The following is a 12,925-nucleotide window of genomic DNA, read 5'->3' as shown; positions in this document are numbered from 1 at the left end:
GCTGAGGGTTTGGTGTTAGGTGGTCTGGGCAAGTCGCCCCCTTGGGGTAGCCACAAGTTTTCAATGCTTGGGTCAGGTGGGACTTCTCGGTCTCTAAATCCTGTGGGTCTGACACTATGGTGTTGGCTCTGTGGAATAGAGTCCTAATCACCCCTAGTTTGTAGTCAAGTGGATGGTTAGAATCAAAGTGTAGGTATTGATCTGTGTGTGTGGGTTTCCGGTAGATCCTTATCCGTAGAGAACCATCTTCCTGTATCACTGTAAAGGTGTCAAGAAAGGGTAAAGACCTGTTCTGTTCCTCCTCAGTAGTAAACTTAATGTCGGGGTCTAAGCTGTTTAGAAAGTCTGTAAACTCCTGTGCATGTACTTCTTTCAACTTCGTGTGAGTGTCATCAACATAACGATAGCACCAAAGTGGGGGGGGGCAGCGTTAACAGCCAACTGTTCTAAATGTTCCATATAAAGGTTACAGACAATGGGTGAGACTATATATATATATATATACATATATATATATATATATATATATATATATATATATAGAGAGAGAGAGAGAGAGAGAGAGGAGGAGGGGGGAGGGAGAGAGAGAGATGGGTAGATATTAGATACTAACTAGTTTCTCTTATGATAAGCGACAGAAGTAAACGTCCAACAATACCTTTGCTGTACGTCGTTTCTTCATTTAATTGTTGACTCCCAGCTTTTCAACAATTGTTAAAAATGAAAGGTATATTAGATTCAAAAAGAATGAGAACAACAGGGTAATATCTAGATAACAAAGTATATACTAAACAGTAAATTAATATGCGTATGGTTTTGTATTCCCAGCTATCATCACCCCACAAAACTGCGCCGATCTCTCAGCTATTGGAATCCAGACTAGCGGTAGTTACTATGTCGGCCACCCTCAGCCATTCCAAGTGTCCTGTGACATGGACACTGCTGACGGCGGGTGGACGGTCATACAGCGGCGCCAGGACGGGTCGGTGGCGTTTAACAAACTGTGGACCGAGTACGTGCAGGGATTCGGTAACGTAAACGGCGAACTCTGGTTAGGACTTGAACACTTACACACCCTCACCACACCGACACAGAACGAACTTTACGTGTATTTGGAAGACTGGGAGGGAAACTCGCGCCACGCACGGTACAGCACGTTTTCTGTGGGAGCTTCTACCAGCGACTACCGAGCAACACTGAGTGGGTACATGTCAGCAGATAGCGATGTAGATGACGACCTGACTACGACTAGTAACAATGGACGCCACAGCATCAATGGGAGAGGGTTTGCTACAACAAACCACGGTGGTTTCAGTAACTGTGCAGTTGACTATGGACAAGGCGGATGGTGGTATCCCACAAGTTGTGGCCTGGCCTTGTTGAACGGACAGTACTTAACGACGTGTTCCACTACAACCCCCCCATCCTGCAGTAGTGCCGACGGTATCGTCTGGAAAGCCTGGAAAACTTACGATTATTCTTTGAGGAAAACAACTATGATGATCAGACCGGGCACTTCACCACGTGAGTGTCAAATTAATTATTCCTATCTAAAAGGATATCATAAATAGTTATACATTGTTGATGAAAGGAAACACACAGAGAAAAGTTTTAGAAACATTGGATGCTACAATTTTAATACGATCCACTCTCAGTTGATATTCTTCTTTCCACAGCCTCTTCCCTAAACACATGTCAGAATGGAGGGACCCTGACGCCAGGCATGGCGGGAAGTGGCGTTTACACCTGTACCTGTCCTGCAGGATTCGGAGGGACGTACTGTGATCAGCGTAAGGGACATTCCATTCATACATAGCGTGGGGAGGAGGAAATATTTTTGAATTTTCTTGCACTCTTGCCTGGTAGAAAGCTACTTTCCTATGTAGAAGCCATGAGGTAAAAAGAAGGATTTGATAGTTATATCAAAGCACAGTAAAGATGGTTTACTCTCTCTCTCTCCCTCTCTCTCTTAATGATTGTGCCGATATTTGGTATGTGGGTACGTCGTAGCAAGGCGAAGGTCAAGGTCAAATTTGGACCTGGTGGCTTACCATGGTACTGCCAGAACGTCCGTTTTTCTATCTGTTGTCCTACACATTAGGCAAGGAGGGAGACACTTGTGACACGTACACAGGTAACTACGTAACTCTTCACATCAAACAGTGACCAAAACAATTTAATGGAGATCACATGGGGTTTGAACAGACTATTATGATTTTTTTTTCATTTTTTTCCTTTGATTCCACACTTTTGATCTTGAACCTTAGTTTCGTTGCATTCATTGTGTTGTCTTCACATGAAAACAGTCAGCATCTTCGATAGATTATCGTGTACTGTGACTGTCTTAACATCTCATATTCCGTCTTCCCCAGGTACCATTATTACGCCACAAAGCTGCGCTGACCTGTCGGCCATGGGAATCCAGACCAGCGGTACTTATCATATCGGCCACCCTCAGCCATTCCAAGTGTCCTGTGACATGGGCACTGATGGCGGCGGGTGGACGGTCATACAGCGGCGCCAGGACGGGTCGGTACAATTCAACAAACCGTGGGCCGAGTACGTGCAGGGATTCGGTGACGTTAGCGGTGAACTCTGGTTAGGACTTGAACACTTACACACCCTCACCACACCGACACAGAACGAACTGTACGTGTATTTGGAAGACTGGGAGGGAAACTCGCGCCACGCACGGTACAGCACGTTTTCCGTGGGAGCTTCTACCAGCGACTACCGAGCTACACTGAGTGGGTACATGTCAGCAGATAGCGATGTAGATGACGACCTGACTACGACTAGTAACAATGGACGCCACAGCATCAACAGTAGAGGGTTTGCTACAACAAACCACGGTGGTTTCAGTAGCTGTGCAGTTGACTATGGACAAGGCGGATGGTGGTATCCCACAAGTTGTGGCCTGGCCTTGTTGAACGGACGGTACTTAACGACGTGTTCCACTACAACCCCTCCATCCTGCAGTAGTGCCGACGGTATCGTCTGGAAAGCCTGGAAAACTTACGATTATTCATTGAGGAAAACAACTATGATGATCAGGCCGGGCACTTCATCACGTAAGTGTAACTATTTTTGTCTAATATGATAAATAGTTATAGACAAAAGATAGAACTGACCTAGAGAAAACTCTTAGAAATATTGGATGCTACAATTTTAATACGACCCACTCTCAGTTGATATTCTTCTTTCCACAGCCTCTTCCCTAAACACATGTCAGAATGGAGGGACCCTGACGCCAGGCATGGCGGGAAGTGGCGTTTACACCTGTACCTGTCCTGCAGGATTCGGAGGGACGTACTGTGATCAGCGTAAGGGACATTCCATTCATACATAGCGTGGGGAGGATGACAATATTTTCTATATTTCTTGCACTCTTGCTTGGTAGAAAGCTACCCTCCTATGTAGAAGACATAAGGTAAAAATAAGGCTTTGATAGTAATGTCAACGCACAGTAAAGATGGTTTAAGTTTCGATTTGATGATGAACATTTCATCTAAGAACTGTCTTTTAGTCTTCATCGCAGACTAGTATAGATTATATCTGGATACAACAGTTAATATGATTGCCCACATTTCTGTCTTAAGCCTGTACTGCTGGAGAGTTCGGACCCGGCTGTACCGGTACCTGTCACTGTGCGAGTGGAGATTCTGTGTGTGACGTCATGACGGGAGTCTGTACCAGTGGAGGTTGTGCTGCCGGGTGGGAGGGAGACAGTTGTCAGACAGGTGTGTTTATATTTCACATTAATGTGATTTGCCATAACGGACATACGAGAATTAATGGCACGGAAAAAACTAAATATCTATCAGCGTTAACATATTTTTAACCTGCGTCTCTTCAACAACGTTACAGTCACGTTATGCACCGCTACATGACATCAGAGATGTGTGGAGAGCGCCATCTGACAAACAATGCAGGTTCCTGGAAAGTACGCATATAAAGTGTTCAATCGTCACTAGAAAGTAACTCTTTGTATCCCACTCCAGCTTGTACTGCTGGAACATTTGGGCAGGACTGTACCAGTACCTGTCACTGTGCGAGTGGAGGTTCTGTTTGTGACGTCATGATTGGAGTCTGCTCTAGCGGAGGCTGTGCGGCTGGCTGGAAAGGAAACGACTGTCAGACAGGTAATTATTCCTAAATAGTACATGTAAGGCAAAGTATTGAAGTAAGGTTGAAAATTATGTAAGGCTGTTATTTTTCTGTTAGCTTTGTTGGTGACAAACATACGACTGTTAAAGTGCTGTACATTGTTTATTCAGTATCAACAGTATATCGATTTTTTTCTTAGTAACTCTCTCTCTATATATATATATATATGTGTGTGTGTATACATAAATCACCATCACCTTTTTCTTATGGTTCTAAATCCTGACTTCTACCTAAACATCTGCTTCATGGTTTATTACAGTTCAGTGCATAGGAAGTCATGGCCGTCATTCCTTTAGATAATCTAAGCGCCACAATTCCTAATCCTTGCCAGTTTTTCCTTTCAATATAAATTACCTGAATACCACTCAATCTTAGTGATGCCAACATCGAGGGCTCCTAGTGAAATTTATAAAAAGAAAATCATCAAACAGTTTGAATCGATGATACAATCATTTACTTGATTCCATGTAGTGTGTGGGTCTGGTGAGTTCGGGCCCGGCTGTACCGGTACCTGTCACTGTGCGAGTGGAAATGACGTGTGTAACGTCTTAACTGGAATCTGTGGCAGTGGAGGGTGTGAGGCTGGCTGGAAGGAAAACGACTGTCAAACAGGTGAGTGTTTTTGTGCTTCATTCGTAAAGCTAACTTATGAAGCTCATTGTCAAGATACATTTAATGTGTACAAAGAATTTAGTTATAAACTTTGTCTGCATACAAATTCATTTCAAGATTGAAAGGAAATCTATAACTACATGTAGTGCACCAGGCAACGAAAAAACCTACAGAATTTTAGACACAGAGAATAGAAATTCGTCTCGATTCTCATATGCATCACACATGTCTAAGTGTAACATTTCTTACCATGCATGTAGCAGTGCAATCTATGTGCCTTCGAAGAATGCCAAAATGATTAGAATAGATAAAACTTGATAGAAACACTAAAATAATGCTAATCAACTATTCTTTCTAAATAAAGAGTGCAGCCCCGGTGAGTTTGGACCCGGCTGTACCGGTGACTGTCACTGTGAGAGTGGAGGTTCTGTCTGTAACATCACGACTGGAGTCTGTAGCAGTGGAGGGTGTGAGGCTGGGTGGAAAGGAGTCAGCTGTCAGACAGGTATGACAGGAACATGTCATTTGCTTTGAAATTGATGTTTATTCATGTTTGATGGTTTCATTTCATTTTTATCACCACAGCCTGCAGCCTTGGTGAGTTCGGGCCCGGCTGTACCAGTACCTGTCACTGTCTGACCGGAGATTCCGCCTGTAACGTCCAGACTGGAGCCTGTACTGGAGGCTGTGCTGCCGGGTGGAAAGGAAGCGACTGTCAAACAGGTGAGTCTTAAGTATTAACAGTAAGAAAATCTTTCTGCACGCACGAGATAGTAGTCGAGTCCTAACATTATCTCTTGTTTGCTTCTAGCCTGCAGTCACGGTGAGTTCGGCCCCGACTGTGCGAACACCTGTCACTGTGCGGCCGGAGATTCAGTTTGTCCCGCCGACACCGGAGTCTGTACCAGTGGAGGGTGTGCTGCAGGGTGGGAGGGGGTCAGTTCCGCTTGTCAGACAGGTATGGACGGCTAGAAGACATGTTAATTAATCTGCTGACAGCAAAAGTAGAATAGACGTTTTACCACCGAAGTTCAATTAGCTTGCCGGTGATCTGAAACACGATTAAAGATCAACGATTTTCCAAGCTATGCTGTTAATAATAGAATATAGAGATAGAACCATGATATGATTCTTTATTGACTCAACAAAAAGTGCAGGGACATAGAGACTCAGGTCATATACTGTAGGACGCAAAATCATATTGGTCTATTTCAAATTCAGTTCACTTCTAATTACTCCTCAAACCTGAGACACAGACTGCTGGTGCGTTACAATACGTAGACAATCTATCGAAACGTGCAATGGTGATTAATAGATATAACTCTTTGTTCCATCTCCAACTCCAGCATGCTCGGGTGGTACATTTGGACCAGACTGTACCGGCACCTGTCACTGTCTGAACGGAAATGACGCCTGTAACATCCAGACTGGAGTCTGTACTGGAGGCTGTGCTGCCGGGTGGAAAGGAAGCGACTGTCAAACAGGTGAGTCTTAAGTATTAACAGTAAGAAAATCTTTCTGCACGCACGAGATAGTAGTCGAGTCCTAACATTATCTCTTGTTTGCTTCTAGCCTGCAGTCACGGTGAGTTCGGCCCCGACTGTGCTCACACCTGTCACTGTGCGGCCGGAGATTCAGTTTGTCCCGCCGACACCGGAGTCTGTACCAGTGGAGGGTGTGCTGCAGGGTGGGAGGGGGTCAGTTCCGCTTGTCAGACAGGTATGGACGGCTAGAAGACATGTTAATTAATCTGCTGACAGCAAAAGTAGAATAGACGTTTTACCACCGAAGTTCAATTAGCTTGCCGGTGATCTGAAACACGATTAAAGATTCCATCTCCAACTCCAGCATGCTCGGGTGGTACATTCGGACCAGACTGTACCGGTACCTGTCACTGTCTGACCGGAGATTCCGCCTGTAACATCCAGACTGGAGTCTGTACTGGAGGCTGTGCTGCCGGCTGGAAAGGAGACGACTGTGGGACAGGTAATGTACCCAACATTTATTATCTAAAGGTAAAATAAAATTATTCTCTCTATATGTCACTTTATTCTTGTTGGGTGACAGTTAGTCAACACCACTTCGATATCTCCAATTCAATAATAACAATAGTTTTTTTGCAAATTTTTACTAGTACAAGTGGACAAGTGATATCGTAAGTGAATATACATATGAGACATACATTGAAGATTAGAAAAAATTTAGCAGTATCTCAAAGGGGTGACAGTAGCGTATGCGTTTCTTGTGTTTTGTGGTTGTGTCATCTCGCGCATAAACGTTGTTTGGGGCAAACTTAAAAAAAGGGAGCAAAGTTGTTCTTATTTATGGTTTAAGATGATTTTTATTTTAGTACTTTTGACAATTTTCATGTAGTGTGTGAGTCAGGAGAGTTCGGCCCCGGCTGTACCAGTACCTGTCACTGTCTGACCGGAGATTCCGCCTGTAGCATTCAGACTGGAGCCTGTACTGGAGGCTGTGCTGCCGGCTGGAAAGGAAACGACTGTCAAACAGGTGAGATCATATGTACTATCAGGGCTTTAATTAAGGGTCAATGACCCGCCCCGAGGTGAATATGGTGTGATAAAGCCTTGTCAGTTGCAATAACCGAATGAAGCCATCGAGTGAGCGCAGCGAACGAGGTGGCTTTATGAGGTGGTTATAGCAACTGACTAGGCTTTATCACACCATATTCACCGAGAAAGGGCGGGCCATTAACGCTATTATCATATAGCCTGTCAAAACTTACACAGTCGAGAGTAACACATTCCTGTATAACATATACATCTAAAAGCATGACGGTCACTCCTCTATCTTCCCGTCCGCTGGCCACTGTTCCTGTGCATCTTTCCCGATTCCAAGGACCCACATATTGGCCTGCTTTACACATAGCTTTTTCAAGTCAACTAGAACTCAAGACGACTTGAGCTAGTTGACTTGAGCGAAAATTTCCCTGTGTAAAGAGAAATAATTCAGCTTGAGTCGCATTCTAATAAAGACGACTTGAGTCGTATCCAAACAAGACTTAAGTCGGCCAGCGGGGGATGAGTCCGCTAGCTTCGCGTGTGTAAACGAGCGAAGTCGACTTGAGCGTCTCTGCGTAGTAGTCAGGCAAGACTGAGCCACCGAGTCGACTTTGGGGGAGGGTGGCACAGCGGGAGTGCCAAGTCGCTTTGCGGCCCCGTTTGTAAACAGAAATTTTTCAAGTCGACTTCGCTGCGCGGCCGGTTGGAAGGGAAGCAATTGTCAGACAGGTAACATCGTATTTCATGCGTATAGTGGTAACATTCCTGTTTATTCTTTGATGATATAATTAATCTGTTATCATAAATCTTTCAATCTCATAATGTTTTCGATAATAAGATATTCAATTTTGTGTTTTTATAATATTTCAGTCTGCGATGCTGGAGAGTTCGGGCCCGGTTGTACCGACACCTGTCACTGTGCGAATGGGGGTGACGTGTGCAACAAAACCAACGGAGTATGCTCTACTGGAGGGTGTGCAACCGGTTGGAAAGGGGATAGCTGTCAGATGGGTGAGAAAATTCATTCAGCTGGTTTCTATATCAAAGAATTGATATGTATCGTGTTTCAGAAAAGAAGACGAACCCAGCAAGTCAACATTTTAGAGAGAAATTATATAGCATAGTAGTCACATGCCATATTACTCTTAATTTTCTTTTGTTTTTTTTCTGTTACTTGCAATTAGACTTCGAGCAAGAATTTGCAATAAACACATCATTGTATACGACAAGCAAATTGATATTTTTCACGAAATATAAAAAAATCCACAAACTGCCAACGGCAATCACTTCCTGTTTATCCCATGCTAACACAATGATCCTAGCTAGTTGACATTCCTAAATAAAGATGACCATGAATTGTCATCGCAACATCTTGTATTCAATGACACTATGACAAATTGATCTTGAAACTATCAGGATGAATTCGTATGGGAGTCGAAAAACTCGTCAAACATTACATCTATACAACTTTGAATAATATCATGAAAGTTCATCTGTGTTGGTAGTTAAAAGTTTAAAGTTAAAACTTTGGATCCAACGCAATAAAGTTCCCTCGCCTAGAGCTTTCGACCAGTCACTCTGGTCTTCCTCAGTAGATTGACCCAGTGAGACTTGTCACGTGGCTTTTGTGAAGTCACAAAAGCCACTGGGTCAAAGGTATCTGGGTGAAAGGTATCTGGTAAACGATGTCGGCCCCCGTCGCGGTTGAGTAACTTTGAATAATCTCTTCTTATTCGACAGCATGTGACGGTTCTTACGGGCCCGACTGCATCACCATGTGTGGTTACTGTTACCTGGGTCAGACCTGTGACAGGTTTGACGGAACATGTCCGACTGGTCAGGAACACCTGTGTGCAGCTGGATACCATGGGGAGAACTGTGATCAGGGTCAGTGGACTCATTTGATGTGTTTAATGCTAGAACGAAATGTTCCTCATTCAGATGTGTATATATACTGATACAAAGAAGATAGAAAGGAATCGTATAGTTATAAACTATTTTTGACGAAGCAAAGATCTTATGATGTTCACTTTTGAGACATTTTTTTTGTTTTGCTATGTTGATGGAGTTGGTTTCAGTGGTCTTGAAATCCGCAAAGTAACTAACAATTTTTCTTCACCATACACGTATTTATCCCATCCATATAATATGTTAATCATTACATTTCGGTATCGTGAAAATGACATCTACCTGTCTCCAGGCTGCAATGCTGGTACATACGGATACGACTGCGAGGATAATTGTGGATGGTGTACAACAGGCAGTACTTGTAATGCTGCTACTGGCATCTGTGAGTCCGGGTGTCAGCCGCCATGGGGCTTGGATATGTGCAAAGAAAGTAAGTCATGAACTCGATTTTAACAGAAGATATTGTAAGTAAATCGCATTCATAAATTTGCCAATACTTGCCCTTTTTAAAAGCATACATGTACACTATGAATCTAATGAATGTTGCACTTTCTTTAGAATCCTAGAGTAGAAGTTCTCGATATTTTAATTTATTTTAGTACACAGGGTACACAAGGGTCAACGACCACTGCTACCTTCATCAGAATAAATTAATGACCAATCACTTCCGAACTTACGTTCGAGACTTACAGTTACAGACAGGTGATATTATCAACACAAGACTTCACGGATTCCTGACGTTAGCAACTGATCAAACGTCTTGTGTGAATAAGGACACGTGTCTCTAACTCTTGCAAGTTTACGTTCGGAAGTGATTGGTCATTAATATATTGATCTTTCTGATGAAGGGGACAGTGTACTCGTCGTTAACATTGCGCTATGGTTACTACCAAAACAGATACCAACATAGATCCATGATAATATTGGAGTAGAGATATATTTTAAGTTAGTTGTCTTTCGTTTGTTGCATTCCAGTTCTTGCCGAGGTAACAGAACATCCTGACGACCTGAGCCTACCTCTCAACCATCCGGCCACCTTCACATGTGTCAGTCTTGGCGATCCTCTCCCAACCCTGACTTGGTATCATGATGGTGACCTGGTTTCAAATGGAGATCAAATCAAAATAAATACCGCACAGAACTCCACCACACACACAGTCAGTAGTACCCTGACCATCAACACAGTAAAGCGGGAGGACAATGGACAGTACCACTGCAGGTCCATGAATGGCACGAATTCAGACATGTCACAACAAGCAACTTTAGCAGTGCTAGGTACGTACTCTTGCTTACTAATATTGTGTTGTGACTGATGAAAATATCGATAGCTTTTCGTGATTGGACCAGAACGCTTAGAGAGGTAAATTGAGTGAATTGTGGTAATGATTTCATGACAAACAAACAATAAGGAATGAAAATGCAACCCATTTTTTTAATTTCTCACAGAGCGGCCAGAAGATGTTACAGTTCGTCTAACTTCCCCTAGCTCCACAACACTGCAAGTCGCATGGACAGTAGGGTTTACCGGGAACCTCGACATTAACGCGTCAGAAGTGACTCACAAACGCAGTGACGAGACGTCGTGGGGTCCATGGGTAACCACAGGATCTACTGGTACAGAAGGAACCCACGAGCTGACAGGCCTGTCGTCTGCAACAAACTACTCGGTAAAGTTCAGGGTGAGAAACTCACAGGGATGGAGTGATTCCGCTGAAGCAAAGGGGAGAACACTAACAGGGAATGCACGTGAGTTTAGTATCAGTCGTGGTAAACGTTAACTGCTATCTGTTTATAAACTTAACAATACAACTCACAATCGTACCTTTATCTTTCCCAAACGTGATATGTATACCTCTAGGTTCATTGATTAGGTTCATATCCGATGCTGACTGAACAAGTTCTATTGAAATGCAATACTGTATTCGACAGCATCTAATTCACCACTCGGAGCGGCAATTGGAGGAACCATTGGAGCTCTTGTGTTTGTAGGCGTGGTAGCAGCAGCAGGGTTTTTCGTATACAGGTATGTGTTAGCCATATAACATTATCTGAAGGTATGAATGTTTTCAGGGAGACATTGAGTGCTGCTGTGTGTACTATAGATTAGTCTATATTATATCATTATTATATTGTAGATTAAAATGGCTTAACAGACTTCTTTGCAGGAACGTGAAGCTTTCATTGTGACATCCTGCTTATTTTTTCGAATTCCTATATAATAGTGAAGGATTCGCATATTGGTAGCATTGTAAAAAAAAAATTCTTTATCACAAATGGCAAGGAACATGGCAACATTGAATGGCGAAAGCGCTCCAGCAAAAATAAAAAGGAAAAAAAAAGCAGAATGAAAGTTATTGACCATCAAACCTGACTCTATCTCAGGACTATTTCTTCTTGCTTTCTGTTCGCCAATATATTTTGTATCCATAAAAGGAGACGCCTACCTAGCAAGGAGGATGCTCCTCTGCGCCCACCCGTTCCTAAGAGACAAAATTATAAAGACGACGATACCCCACTTGGAGCTATTGGGCCTGAGGCATCCCCGGTCGTGAAACCAAAAACTCCACTAAGACCCAAACGGCCAAGACATTCAAGAACGGGTGAGTACCATTAGAAGTCAATCTTCTTTATTTTCATCCTCGCCACTTGTAAGGTGTCAGGTAGATGGCCATACCTGTGATTGAATTATGTAATGATATTGCTGATAATCGCTGTTTCATACTAGATGATTTTATTCAGAGACGGACTAACAAATATATTGAAATCTAATACACATGTACTTACAGGCAGTGGCCGCGGCGCTAAAGCTTCACCAGTCCCCATTGACTTCCGCCAACCGATCCCCATCGCCAGTCTGGAGAGTGAGTTTGCCCGGAGGCATGCCAATGACGACCAGTTGTTTAATGAAGAATATGCTGTAAGAAACCGAGAGTTATTTTTAGTTGTCTCCTGTCTTGACTGTTGTTAATGTTATATCCAATTTTCCGGCTTGAATCGTTAGGATCTTTCATTGGTGCATTTATTACCAAGAATAAAAACAATGCCATTACTTATTCGTTCCAGGCACTACCTAAAGTCCTGGGGAAAGAACATGCTGAGGCGTATTACGACGAGGAACATGCCCCAAAGAACAAGTTCAGGAACATCATTGCATGTATGTGTTAGTCCACCTTTCACTCAGCCATCTTTGAAGCATTTCTCAATACCAAACTCGTGAATTGCAATGACAATATTTAACAAATCTGTTTTTCAATCCTTTTCATAACAGATGACAATGGCCTTGTGAAGCTGGCACCTATTGATGGCGTTCCCGGATCCACCTACGTTAATGCATCTTTCATGGACGTATGTTCATTCTGTTGCGCTGTGCATTGTATTTATATCGAAAATGGACCTGAAGAGCTTTGTACTTTGAAAATAGTTTTCGCTAAGCTCGTCGACTGAATAACATTCTCAGTTACACTTGAATACTCAGGGCCCAACTATCGACATTTAGTTGTTTTGATTTATTTCTAGGGATACAAAGAGCCGGGTAAATTCATCGCATCGCAGGGTACGTATGATTTGTACATCAACATCAATCTTCCAGATTTTGTTTCGTTCGGTCTGTACATATGGTTATGGTGTAGAAACAATAAAAAAATCTTTGGCGAACCTTTTTGTACCTACGGATCTCAACGAAATGGGATTTGTTGTTTTTTCGTCCCTTAGCTCCG

At 43.0% G+C, this 12,925-nt stretch overlaps 2 protein-coding genes across 2 annotated transcripts; both read left to right on the top strand.

Moving 5' to 3' along the window:
- The first annotated feature begins 475 nt into the window (after positions 1-475).
- On the top strand, positions 476-3,349 carry LOC109480612. Its single transcript, XM_019782842.1, has 6 exons — positions 476-479; positions 829-1,524; positions 1,677-1,790; positions 2,102-2,134; positions 2,373-3,071; positions 3,210-3,349. Exons 1-6 carry the CDS (start codon positions 476-478, stop codon positions 3,347-3,349), a joined length of 1,686 nt encoding a protein of 561 aa, XP_019638401.1.
- Positions 3,350-3,676: 327 nt separating this feature from the next.
- On the top strand, positions 3,677-12,762 carry LOC109480611 (multiple epidermal growth factor-like domains protein 6; the record flags this gene model as incomplete). The annotated part of the gene is made up of 22 exons (XM_019782841.1): positions 3,677-3,740; positions 4,002-4,142; positions 4,639-4,779; positions 5,144-5,275; positions 5,365-5,502; positions 5,591-5,737; positions 6,126-6,263; positions 6,352-6,498; positions 6,628-6,765; positions 7,153-7,290; positions 7,932-8,030; positions 8,172-8,312; positions 9,042-9,188; positions 9,502-9,639; positions 10,185-10,484; positions 10,656-10,955; positions 11,139-11,232; positions 11,643-11,809; positions 11,996-12,126; positions 12,273-12,363; positions 12,478-12,554; positions 12,726-12,762. Coding segments are annotated over exons 1-22 (3,046 nt in total), but the record flags the coding sequence as incomplete, so codon positions are not given.
- Positions 12,763-12,925: the final 163 nt, after the last annotated feature.

The sequence above is a fragment of the Branchiostoma belcheri genome, unplaced genomic scaffold (assembly GCF_001625305.1).
Source record: "Branchiostoma belcheri isolate BF01 breed outbred unplaced genomic scaffold, Haploidv18h27 scaffold511, whole genome shotgun sequence".
Taxonomy (NCBI): domain Eukaryota; kingdom Metazoa; phylum Chordata; class Leptocardii; order Amphioxiformes; family Branchiostomatidae; genus Branchiostoma; species Branchiostoma belcheri.
This window is presented reverse-complemented; position numbering and strand designations above follow the sequence as displayed.